Here is a 14,135-nt window from a genome sequence, read left to right as displayed (position 1 = left end):
AGTTTCCAATAGATACATCTAATATTCTAATCTCCCTCCCCCAACTATCAAATTATACAATAAAATAAGAATGTCAATTAATACAACAAGTTGTCCTTACAAATATTTATCTAAAAAAATAGGAAAAGAATATTAGAGTATTTCTAGAATACAATGATGTGGTATTCTCTCATTTTACATGAATGATGGGTAAAAATTCAATTTTGAGAATAGAGGATTGATCCATAAAATATTTTAGATTTGAAGTTGCTTCTTTATTTAGCAAGGAAAAAGAACTTTCATTTTCTCCTTTTTATAGATGTTATTATTGTATTAGGATTCTTTTTATTTGAAATATAAATATTTCATTGTGAAAATTAAATATTAGAATTCAAATACTAAAGTACACTTTTGGTTCTTAAAGTTTGGAGTTAATTTCATTTTGACCTTCATGTTTTGAGTTCATCTTAATATTTACTCTATTGTCAATTATCATTAATAAGTTGACCAATAAACATCCTTCATGTTTAACTATTTCATCAAATACTTATTAGATTGCCGAACCTCCATTATTAGGTAGAAAAACATATTAGGGATGATTAAATCACTAACAGAAATAGGTAACATGACCAATATGACAACCAAACAAAATATAAGATATCAAAATAAAAATTTTAAAGCGTAAAATATCCAAAACAAAAATAATCTCAAACTTTAGGGCTGAAAGTGTATTTGAGCCAATCTGAAAGCAATTTTTACTGTGGTATCATTAAAAGTTTTTTGTTTTTTAAGTAAACATCATATTGTGCTTATAATTGGTATGATTTAAGGTCTAATCATGACAACTATTTATGGTGCGGATACTAGTCATTCTCTTAAAAGTGCAATGACTTCCTTACCATCATCTTCATGCCATGAATTATAATGCATATACAAAAAGGTCAACTACTTATTGTGGAGGAGAAAAATTGTGGGAAGCCTCATCATATCTGTTCACTAAATATATATTATATTTATTTTTTACATGAAAAATATATATTATATTTAAGAAGAAGTAGTTTGACACGGAAAATAATTATAATATGAAAACAGAGGTTTGTGATTATCAAATAGGGATTGAGATCAGGTGCAGTACCTAGGGTATTGCACCTGATACAATTGGTATGGATGGTTGAGATTTAAAGTCGCAAAAAACAACTTTAAATCTCAACAATTAAGTATAAAAAATAAAAAAGTAAAAAAATGAAGGTAAAAAAGTAAAATAAAATTGTGAAGGACTTGGGTGAATTGCACGGAGCACCAAATCCCAATCCATCAAATAGTATTTGATAAAAACGAGCTACTTTGTGTTCCATTTTTTTCTCAGACGTTATCTTGTACTATTTTGGGTTTGACAATAACCAATTCATGCAAATAATATATACAATTAATTATTAGTTGCTACTTGCTAAGCACAACTTGTAATTTACGTTTTTCTTCTCAGTTTTTTACATTGTTTATGTGTTAATATGTTTTTGGAAAGAAATTCAACTTATGAGTTTTAGGTAACTCAACAAGTAAAGTTTTAATAGTTAAATAAGATACCTGATATTTATTCTCACTTGTACTAAAAATCAATTAATATCTTGCTCTTATAATAAAAAGTAAAAATGTGCAATTATCATAAGCTAGCGAACCTTAAATTTTATAATATATGTATATATATATGTGTGTGTGTGTGTGTGTGTGTGTGGGGTGGGCAAAGTGTAAAACAGAAAAATTAAGCAGGTTTGCCGAAGGCTTTATAGTTGTTGAATTGGTATCCCCCATGCACAAAGTGCTTGGGGGTCTAGGACAGAAAGGGTTCGAGCTGCGGGGTTAGCAGCATGTTGTAGTTATTTCTCAAAAAAAAAAAAAAAATTAAGCAGGTTTTAATCGTATTACTATTTGATCACACAATTAATTTTTAGAAATGGAATGCAAGGTCAACCTTTAAGTACCCATTATGTAACAAAAATTAATAGTCAAATCAGTCTCTAGCATGAAGTGAATATATTCAATTGGAAAAAGCCTTAGAATGGCTAAGTGCTCATCCTCTGGTTTAGTTGAGTCTGAGGAAGATGCTACAATTGGTCCATTTCTCTCTCTCGCTCTTCTCAAAAAGAATCCCTCACCTTGGTCTAGGTGCTTCTTGACTTTATATAGTTAGCCAAAATGCATCTAGACTCTACATTTGGAGGGTTAAGATCAGATTTTCTTGATACTTGTCCCATCAAGGTCTTGCTATAAGGTTTTACATCAAGGTGTGAGTTGTGTGAGACTATTCATATTCATTTTCCCATTAATACGGTTAGCTAAGTGGTTGCAGTACATTTAATGCAAAGGGAATGACTGCTTTTTCCTTCCTTTTTATTCTCTTTCTTGTTCAGTGCCAAGTTACCATTTTTCTCCTCCAGGTTGTGTCGTGCTCCCCTTACCCCTGACTTTTAACTTTCCGAGGTTAGGTAGGAGTCCTTGGTGCCCTTGCCAACTATAGTAGTTCAACCTCTTCACAGGTTAGGTGAGTACTTTCCAAGGGCATACTGCCAATATTCCATGAAGTTTACCTCTTCGGAAATGTCCTTACCTATCCTATCAGCTGTTTTGGATCTTCGGCCCCCCCCCCCCCCCTCCCAAATATATATATATAAATATAAATATAAATTTAGTAATATAATATGTAGCCTCAAACCTAAAGCAGAAGTGTGAAAAACGTAATTTCATAGGTACGACATTGTGGTCCACGAAAGGCAAAGAACATTTGCCTTTTGAAACAAGGGAAGAGGCACTTTACTGTGCAAATCAAACACGTGATTCTCTTCCAGTCAAGCAAGGATAATCTACAGCACAGTCACTCACATATAATAATAATAATAATAATAATAATACATTACATATTTACATTAAAACAATGCATTATGTTAATAAAATCAAGAGCTAAAACACATCTAGTAGATCTCTATATATATCTCTACTCGAGAAAATAGATCTTTGACTCTCTTTGAAGCAATTAATTTTAAGAACTAAATTCAGACTGCTATGCCAGAGTAGAATATAATCATGTTAGGCACTTTTGTTTGCATTAATGTAACTGCACCTACTTTTGTGTTTTGTGTAATATAATATATAATTTACAATATTTTTACATGAGGAAATTAAACTTTTTTTCTTCTCATGTTATGTTTTTTCATGTATCTTTATGATATCATATTATTTGGTAAAATGATTTTAGTATAAATATTCTAATAAAACTGCTCATAAAAATATGGTTGAGTTTATGTTATGTCTCGTGTTATTTTAGCTTATCCAAAAAAATTAAAAAAATTATTTTAGTTAACGTTACATCACTCAATAAATTGTTATTGATTTTTTTTTTTTACAATTATATAATTAGATTACATGATCTAATTATATTTTAAATACTTACAAAATATCAAGATGATTAGAAACCAATAATTAAAAAATGAGTAAATTTTAAGGTTTTTGAATTTTAACTTTATATATATGAGCATGCGGATGAAATAGAAAATAATATTTGATTGGCATGATATTTGATATATAAATGTTAACAACATAAATAATATATAATTCAAACAATGAAAATTCTGAAATATTAATCCAAAATCAAGTGGTGTAAAGAGCTACTAGATATCCCTTTCACGTCTTTACGATATTTTTACTGATTTTGACATTATTAAAGGGACAATTAAGGTTTGTTTGGATTTATTTATTACTGAAAACTGAAAACTAAAAACTAAAAATACTGTAGCAAAATAATTTTTAATTGTGTGAATGGTGCCGTGGAACCTAATTTTAAAGTTAGATTTGCATTTTTCCGTATTTACGGGTTCCATGAACGATGCCCATGAACCCACTAAAAAAAACGCAGCCGCACAGAAACGCACTATCCAAACACACACTTAGGTCATCTATGCAAGATTCCTAGTAAAATGAAAGTCTCTCTATAACAAAAAAAACAGTGATAACAATGAAAATCTAATGGCCTTGTTTTTCATGTGAATAAAGATAAAATAAAGTACACAAATGAATCTTTATTTTGTTAAAATTTGGATTTGGGTCCCTGAAAAATCCAAAATTATGGTCTGAGAATGGTACACAAGAGGCCCTCCTTATTTTTTCTTTTTTACTTTCGCCAAGACCAAGAGGCCCTCCCTTTTTGAAATGTCAAAGACACGACATTCACATTTTTAAGGAAAGGACAAATCCGTATAAATTACAGTTTCTCGTCATTTCCTTCGTCTTTTTCCACTTGGTAAAAATAACTTATATATATATATATATATATATATATATATTTTGTGTGGTTATTTTAACTTTTAAGAAGTGATAGTTAAGATGTATGGCTACGAGAGAGATGGGCATCAATTCTTTAAAATAAAATCATTATAATAGGTAGATGTAATATTAATGGTGGGGAGATGGTACTTTCATGGTTCATATATTATTTATTGTTTCTACCAAAAAAAAATTTATTTATTGTGTACACCGTACAATACTAGAGCTTTTAATATTTTAATAATTTTTTTAAGAATAATTTTTTTAAAAATAAATTATTTGATAAATGAGGAATGAAAATTTTGAATCTTGAAAATATTTTTTGAAAATTTCAAAAAGTATTAGCTGAGCTTTTGAAAAGAATAATTATTGATTAATTTGATTTAAGTTATTAATGATTAATGAATGTGTCAAAAATACTATCATATGTGAATTTTTTTATTGTTTATTAAAAAAAAAATGTGTGTTAACATGTGATGTTTGCAAAAACTTGGATTTAATGTATACATTTTCTAATTTGATCATATTACAATTTAATTTGAAAAAATATAATAAAAAATACTAAACTATTTTTTTTTTGAGGAAGAAAACTATTCACTGTGACCATTAGTTTTCAATAAATGTAACGAAATTATTGTAATGCGTAACTAGGGGTGTCAATTCGGGTTAGCATGTTGGATTCGTGTCGTGTCGAGGTAGGGGTATTCAACTAAATGGCTTAACTCTAACCCAACCCATTTAATAATCGTGTCATGATCCTTCAATCCTAACTCAACCTGTTAATAAGGAGGGTTGACCTGATCCAACCCATTTGTCACGCTTAATAAACAAGTCGTGTTGGGTTGACACGAATGTAACACAACTCATTTCAACCTACATAATATTAAATATAATATCCATCTAGAAATATTTTTTTTTACATCCCAAAAGCAGTGCATACACTTCAAGTCTTCAACCCACATTCAAAATAATATAGTTCAACAAAAATATAATATTCATCTAGAAATAAGTTCTTTACACTCTAAAAGAATTGCATAAACTTCAACCCAAATTTAAAATAACATAGTTTAACAAAAATGAAATAACATAGTTTAACAAAAATATAATATCCTTAGAATTTGCCAAATGCTAAATATCAATATTGAAATAATTGGAGCAAATAGTAAACTAATTTTGACTATGACTACGATTAGCATCCATAAATTCTTTGTTGATATCCAAATTCATAAAATCTTCCATAAGCTCATCCAATTTCATTTGTGCAAGTTCTATGCCATATATATATATATATATATATGAGTATTAGTAGTTACAAAATATGATCATGCCTCAACAATTTTAAAAGTAGTACCCATCAGATCTAGTTTATAAACTATCTCAATAAACCCACTTGCAAGATATGCAGATGGTGTCCAACACTAATACAAACACACAAAAAAAAACTTGACATAAAACAAAAGCTGCAACTGTGACCTTAATCAACAATTAATATATCTCATATATTAATAGCGACACATGGGTTCGAAGTTTATAGAACAAAAGCATTATGCAGAAAACATTAATACAGAATTTTGAAACACCAGGAAAACGGTTTTTTTTTTTTTTTTAATTCTAAAACTCACTAAACACATGAGAGAGAGAGAGAGAGAGAGAGAGAGAGCAATATCCGGTTTGAGACTTCAAGTTTGAGAATTGGGTATGAGTCTATAAGATAATAGAGTGGGTAGTACAACTGAAATAAAAATAAATAAATAAATAAATAAATAAGATATTTATAAGAAGGTTTAGAGATTTAGGGTTTAGAGATCTAGGATTTGTAAAGTTTCAATTTCCAATTATATCCCTTATAAGTTTTTGTTATTACTCACTTCTCTTTTTAAATTTAAAATATATGTTGGATATAAAAGGTATTTGACAAATCTAAAATAAAATGAATATTTATTTGTTATACAAGTTAAACGGGTTGTGTTAAGTAGGTCATTTTGGGTTGACACAAATAAATTGGCTTGTCAAACGTGTCTATTGCGGGTTATGCGGGTTGATCCGCTTATGACACATTTTTTATCGTGTCGCTTTCGGGTCGACCCTTTTATGACCCAAGCCCATTAAGGCACAACCCTAACCCGCAAAAACCCGTGTCGGGTTCGTGTCGTGTTCACGGGTTGGGTCGAACATTGACACCCCTATGCGTAACCATGTTACTACTAACGTAATAAAAAAAAATGCTACTAGTAAAGAATAAATTAATATATCATACCCATAAAAACAATATACATATTGTAAAAAATTTCCATATGAGGGATATAATATTAGGCATGTAAAAAAATCCATTTGATTCTCAAAAAATAAAATAAAATAAAATCTATCTCTAGCATTATTCATCTATCTAAAGGGTGTATAAATAGATGTTATAAGGACATTTAATATTGAAACATTTTAGAAAAGTTTTTATGGGAAAAAAAGGAAAAAAAAAATCAATATTTTGACAACTTTTTCTATTTTCTATAAAAGCACTATCAAAACTTTTTAAAAATGGTTTATTAACAAATGCTCTAAGGGCACCTGTTAACTAGACATATTATTTAATTGAAAAATCTTGACCAGTACCACACTAGTATGCTGTGTGTTTGTTTTTGGCAAATATTTCAAAGTTTGTTTGGACATGTTAACAAATGGTATTGTGTGCATAATCAAGAATTAGATAAAATCTATTTCGCATCTCTCTCTCTCTCTCTCTCTCTCTCATATATATTTATATTATAAAATAGTATGTCAAAGTAAACCATTAATGGACAAATCGAAAATGGTTACTTGAACAAGATTGTTAACCTTGGACTAGATACCATTGTGTCATTGGCACAACATCCTTATTAATACTAGTAAGATAAAATTTTGTCTAACTTATTATATGGTAAATTAAATAAACATCCTCGTATTTTTTAGTAACATGACTTACCTAATAATCATGTATATGATCTTATAAACTACCCCGTATGGATTAGAGAATATTTTTTCAACATGGTTTGGAAGAAAACGTTGTTTATAGTTCATACTAATAATCGAATATAAAAACATAAATTAAAATGAAGTAGGTAAATAAATTCTTATGATATTTGAAGTAGTTTCGGCCACGTTCAATTTATTTTGTTGCGCCCAACTTAAGGGGATGAGTGGCCCAACCTATAACTGCTCGATTTATTGAATCTCTCTCTATAGGGGGGGGGACCATTATCACATAAGGAAGGGGTGGTCCTTCATATATAGTGTACAGTCAACATTGTCCAGCTTTGGCAAGTTTTGGGATCAGGCTATGATATCCCTATTAATATCTGGAGGTTTGGCACCTATCACTGACTGACACGTGGAGTACCATAAAAGTATTGAAATCATAGAAAAAAAAATTAATGAAAACATTTTCTTGAAAAAGTTTCCCGAATTGGGAGTGTAAAGATTTTGATGAATAATGTCGCGCGTGGAAAATGAAATTCCACTCTACGCGTATGCTATTTGGTGACTATAGGAAGTCTAAAGTCATTAGACGCGCCCACCCATTTCGCAATTAAAACCTATGACTTTACCACTTAGGGAAATGCTTTTCCTAGTTTCCAGAAATTAAGGTGTAGGATACAACCCAAAACAAGCAGTACTAATATAGGATTTGGGATTTGGACTCTAGGATTTGGCGGTTTCATAATTTACTTTTTATGACCCATTTGGCCATTTATGCTCTACGCCATGATGGCTCTTGTAATAACCAAGAAAGTTCCTAACTATTTTTTGTATTTCACTCTGTTGTCAACTTTTTTTAGGTACATTAAAGACTGAACAACCAGAAATGAATAAATATTAGCAATGTGAAAAGGACTGTTTAGGTATATACTGTTAGTATATTGAAAATGGAGGAAATAGTGTAATTTCTGGATTATTTCCATCTATGAGAGTCACATAAAGAAACACAATTTTTTGGATTTTAATATGCAAAGCTACTGTCATGTTGATATTATCGTGTAGGACTTGCTAAAGTTAATAACTTAATATTATAATCTTTGAAGAAATCACAAATTCCAAATTTGGAGATAGAAGTGAAGTTAGGTTTGGAGGCGAGGGTGTCTATGTCGTGAGATTAACTTTTTGTGGACCAAACTTACTTCAATCAACTTGCATGAAAAAATCTCAACAATGTAAGATTCCTTTAGTCCCAAGAAGATGTTGGATTAAGGAAAACTAATTGTCTTCTAGTTCTACGGTTCTACCATGAAGTTGTTTTTCTAAGTCATAACTTTTACCAATAATATTAACATGTAACATCACATCCATACGTTCATGACACGTCAACCTAAGATCTATTTGACATTCCACTTCTTCAAAGTTAATTTTGATTTGTATGGTTGAAACTTAATTACTTATTATTATACTTAATTGCCAAAGACGTACACAAGTTGCACAAAGTCAAACTATGTTAAGATTTGTGTTTGGATATAAACGATGTCATTAGTGAGTTAGTTGGTTGCTAATAATTACTGTGCTATTGTTTTTTTACTAATTTGGTAAGTAGGGTACTTTAAAACTCTAATTTACAATATTATTGAAAAAGAGCATAATAAAAATAGTAATGAAGTTGAAACTTAAAAGTTAAGAGCCTTATAGCTCAATTTACCACTCATAATATTTTTAAAAGAGACCGTTAGAGGTTAAATTTCGGTACCCTCAACTATTGAATTATCCAAAATAAAGAATTGGAATTTGAAAGGTAAAACTCAAAAGATGTAATTATACATAAAGAAGTGCATTAGTCAATAAGCTAATAAGCCACATAATTGTGTTACATTCACTAATAAACCATATAATTAAAAATTAATTGGAAAACTTAACTTACATCATTACTTAAATAACTGTATCTAAAATTTGCCTAAACTTGAAACTGGTTTAGCACGTCAAAAAACAGTGCGGATAAAGATGATACCAATTGTAAATTGAAAGTTGTAGCCATTAACAAGAAAACTGCATTAGCCAACGAGCTAATTAGCCACCTAAATGAGCTGTATTGACTAATAAATCATATAATTAAATGTAATTAAAAAACCTAAAATACAAGGTTTAAACTAAGTTTTGTCCCAATTATGTGAGAAATGTTCCGAGTGAATATATAAGTACTAGTATTTGCGAAGTAAAAGGGCCAAGTGTAACCATGCTCTACCTACAATGTTAACACGTCCCCATCTCTTTCTTATAAGTTGCTCAGCCAGTTTCTTGTGCTTCACAAACCTCTGATCATCTATTATTGCCTATCTCATCAGTTTCTTCTTTTCCATTCTTCTTCTTCTTCTTCTTCTCTCTCTCTCTCTCTCTTCGCCTTTGCAGGACTTTTCTTTCTGATCCATTTGTCCTTATAGAACCTCAAGACTGCCGTTTTTTTTTTTCAACACCTTACGATCACATCTCTCTCTCTCTCTCTCTCTCTCTCTCTCCTACCATTACACACAAGAAGCTAGCTCAAGCAACCTTCCCAGTCTTCATTCAAAGAGATTTCCTTTTTTGGAAACTTTTTTGGCTAATATTTCTTGAAGAAAATTCAGCTATGCAAATGGGGTTTTCGTGTCAAACACACAATACTAAGTAAAAAACAAAAAGACCCATTTTTTTCTTCAAAGATCAACACTCAACAGCCTAAAAAAACCATGTTGGATCTCAATGTTGATATCCTTTCAAACAATTCAGTTTGTGATGAAAAAGACACGGTAATGGAGTTGGTGAAGCTCCCAGAAGACTCTGGCACCTCCACCTCCTCCATCGTCAATGCTGAAGAAGCTCCAACCAATGCCGGAGATGAGGACTCTTCCAACAACTCCTCCTCTGAGTTCATGTTTGACATCTTGAAGAGAAAAGAAAAATACTGTGTCCACAACACCGACGAGGTCAAACAAAAAACCCCAAGTTCAGAACTTGTTACAAGGACACTTTTTCCGGTCACCGGAGTAAGAGAATCCAGGGAATCAGAGTTCATCTTAGGATCATCATCTTCTTCGTTGTCGTCGACAAAGACTCAATGGTTGAACTTGTCGTTTGCTGACTCTGGTAGAGGTCAGCCTGAGCTGAGAATTACGCAGCAGAAGCAACAGCAAGCCAGGAAAAGTAGACGGGGACCGAGGTCCCGGAGCTCTCAGTACCGGGGCGTAACGTTTTACCGGAGAACCGGGCGATGGGAATCACATATATGGTATATATATATATATATATATATATTAAAAAAAGTATATGTTTGTTTATTCTTAAAGAAAGAAGCTGTTTTTATATGTCATCAATGGTTTAATGTTCTTTATTGATCTTTGACTCTTATAGTATAAGAAGTTACATAACTGGTTTTGTGCTATGCAAATGAATCAATTATCTGTTTTCTTTGTATTGGAGGGTTTGTATATATGTTTTCTTCAATGTTATTAATTCATTTCCTTTTTTATGTGTATACAGGGATTGTGGAAAGCAAGTATATTTAGGTAAGTAGATGATGATCTCTTTGTGTAATTTGATTTTATTGGGGAAATTAATTCAATGAATGATTTCTTTTTTGGTTCTGGGATATCTTGATGAATTCTGGTGTTGGGATTTGTTAGGTGGATTTGACACTGCTCATGCTGCGGCTAGGTGAGTTGATATGCTTGATGTTTTGAATGAAGCTCATACTTTGTTTCATGCTTTTGTTAAATTTTCCTAAATTTGGACCTTGTGATTTCAGAGCATATGATCGAGCTGCAATTAAGTTCCGGGGGATTGATGCTGATATCAATTTTAGTGTAAGCGATTATGGGGATGATATGAAACAGGTAGAAGTGGGATTTGTTTAATTGCTACTGGCTGAAATTTTTTGAGTATTATTTTGCATATTAATTGTGGTTTGGTTGATTCGCAGACCAGGAATATGACTAAGGAAGAATTTATTCATACTCTTCGTCGTCAAAGCACTGGATTCGCACGAGGGAGCTCAAAATACAGAGGTGTAACCCTGCACAAATGTGGTCGATGGGAAGCTCGAATGGGACAATTCCTTGGGAAGAAGTAAGAGAACATTCCCTTAAACCATATTTCTAATGATTTTAAAACAAGCGGTAGCTGTCAAAAATTGGTATTATATAAGTCCTATCCTACGCTCCAGCTTGAATTCTTAGATCTAGTCAATTTGCTCTTCTGCTAATGAAATGAAGCGTAATATGGCTATAAGAAAGAACGATACAAAAGATGAAATGCTTAGGCAATCCTCTCTTTTATCCATGAGATTATCAAGCTTGCTTGCAGGTATAAATACCTTGGGTTGTTTGACAGTGAAGCAGAAGCTGCAAGGTCCTTGTGATCATGAATTTATTGTCCTCGACACTAATTTGTGGTCTGAAATCTGATTTAGGTGGGGTTTAATCTAACAGAAATCTTCATTTCCTTTTTTTGGTTGTTGTTGAATTCAGGGCCTATGACATGGCAGCCATCAAGTGCAATGGAAGGGAAGCAGTGACCAACTTTGAGCCAAGCTCCTATGAAGGGGAGATCATTGTAGATTGCAATACTCAAGGTACTAATAGATACTAATGTCTTTTATTTAATTTTTCAAATGTTAATTTTTTGGTTGCATTTACAAGTAAAAAACAAGTTCTCTGCTAATAAATATGTTGAATGAATTTCTGTTTCTATGAGTTCAGGAAATGGCCACAATCTTGATCTAAGCCTTGGGATATCTAATGGTTCAAAGGGCAAGCCCAATGTGGGGGATTGTCTTTCTTGTTGCAATAGAGAGAGATTAATGGTAGCCCTTCAGTCTTTTACAATGCTTACATTTTTTTTTTTTTCCGTGTAACTTAGGTATAGTTTCGTAGGTATTTATACCTTAGTTTTCCCAATTAAATTTAATCACGTGATTGCTTTCATCAATAACCCACTTGATTGAGTTAAATTATTCTTGGAAAGGATAATACTTATTTTGCTGCATTAATCAATACAACCATGTAATTGAATTAAATTGGAAGACCTATGATACAAAATCTTAGGAACCATACCTAAGTTTTACCCTCATATAAATGCATGTGGATTCTTATCATATTGCCATTAATAATTGATGCCCCACTTTTACAGGTTGATAACTCTGCTTCTGCACCACTGGGTGGCCAACCCGTTCATAGTCTGACAATGGCATCAAAGCACCTTCCCATATGGTCTGGCATATGTCCTGGTTACTTACAAAGTTATGAGGTAATTATCTTTCTTTCATTTAAAATTTGATTTGTTACACTGGTTAATTTACACTACCTCTACCCTGTGGAAGTTTAGAAAATATTAGTGTAAGCACCACTGATCCCTGTAACAACAAGCATTGTCAATGCTTTCTTCGCTATTTTGTGCTTCACTGAATGTCAATGTACGGAGTATGATCTACAGTGACTATTTCTTGACTCATAATTGGCCCAGTTTAAAGTGATGAAGGCCATGTTGTGATCTGCTTAGTTGGTAGTTAATCACGGGATTAGCCCTCAAATTTCCAAAAAAATACATCTTCCACAATTCTTGGGTTGTAGCAGAAATATCAACCAGAGTTGAGAAAGATAAACACGATACATGTAGTTCTTTGTTGATTAAGAAGAACTAATAATGCGATTTATATTTTCACTTTTCATGCTCTCTACGTTTTCCTTCCACAAGCTAATTATAATTCAGATAGTTTGAAACTTTGCTTTGATACAATTCTAAGTATAAAACTTCAATTAATATTACGGTCTAGCGCAAGAAGTAAGCCATTTCCTAAGTAGAAAAGGTCTAAATGACCTTATTTTAGGACACCATTTTCCATGTTCTAACACTCTTTCCTATGGTTATTAAGGTGTCATTCATGTTGTTGACATGCCTTGCATTTCAGGTTTAAATAGCAAAACTTAATTAATCTTTTATTTGCAGGGAATGGCCACAGAGAAGACAGTTGAAGCTGTTTCTTCGCAACAGTTATCCAGCTGGGGATGGCAAATACAAGGCAATGGCATTGTTGCCCCGGTGCCCTTATTCTCTATTGCAGCATCATCAGGATTCTCCTCTTCTACGACTACTGCTCCATCAGCTACCTTCCCATCTAACCCCCAGAACAATTGCGTCCAGAATCCCTTGCTTCCTTTACCCACCACATCCACATCAAATACCAACATTTCTAACTACTTCACTTATAGGAGGAGCTGAAACCAAGATGTAATCACTTGTCTTTATGCCTTTAGAAGGTTAGGTAAGCAAGACAAATTAGCCAATTATAGTAGTCTGTACTATGTACAGGTGTGTATCTTTATAATATAAAGCATATATTGCCTGTCGTAAAAGGCTTTTTTCAAGTTATCCTTTATCATGGCCAGCCTTGAGTTTGTGATAAAAATTATTTAAGTTTCAGAAAATAATGGCCTGCATTTAGTTGGCTAATAATGTATGGATGGAGCACAAAGTTATGAGTGCTCTTGCCTATTACCTTCAATAAATGTGGCATTATATAGATAAACAGTCACCACCATTTGAGTAGCGCTGTGTAATATCACCACCATTTGAGTAGGCTAATTAGAGTTTGGAGCTCCGAACTTATTGGCAGCCTAGAAATGTGTCCCCCCAAAAAAGTTATAAATATCATTAGCCTGGTCCAACCCGGTGGCTAAAACTTACATTTCAAGCTTTCTTGTCATTCGGGTGGGTCCACTTCAACCTATCCAAGTTGTAAACTTGCAAGCATACAAAAAGGATAATACTAAAATAAGGTTCAGTCACTATTTTCGACCCAAAGGAGGCCCTGATTCCTTTGAAAAGTTCAGTCACAGCTTGGGTCAACTTCAACCCAC

At 32.2% G+C, this 14,135-nt stretch overlaps 1 protein-coding gene across 1 annotated transcript; it reads left to right on the top strand.

Moving 5' to 3' along the window:
• The first annotated feature begins 9,481 nt into the window (after window positions 1-9,481).
• On the top strand, window positions 9,482-13,645 carry LOC115958337 (ethylene-responsive transcription factor RAP2-7-like). Its single transcript, XM_031076739.1, has 9 exons — window positions 9,482-10,510; window positions 10,762-10,787; window positions 10,905-10,935; window positions 11,027-11,114; window positions 11,201-11,346; window positions 11,748-11,851; window positions 11,979-12,082; window positions 12,409-12,525; window positions 13,225-13,645. The coding sequence occupies exons 1-9, from the start codon at window positions 9,972-9,974 to the stop codon at window positions 13,495-13,497; spliced, it is 1,428 nt and encodes a 475-aa protein (XP_030932599.1). The 5' UTR covers window positions 9,482-9,971; the 3' UTR covers window positions 13,498-13,645.
• The last annotated feature ends 490 nt before the right edge of the window (window positions 13,646-14,135 follow it).

Source organism: Quercus lobata, chromosome 8 (assembly GCF_001633185.2).
Source record: "Quercus lobata isolate SW786 chromosome 8, ValleyOak3.0 Primary Assembly, whole genome shotgun sequence".
Lineage (NCBI taxonomy): Eukaryota > Viridiplantae > Streptophyta > Magnoliopsida > Fagales > Fagaceae > Quercus > Quercus lobata.
The sequence above is the reverse complement of the archived record's forward strand: the minus strand, read 5'-3'. Positions and strand labels throughout refer to the sequence as shown.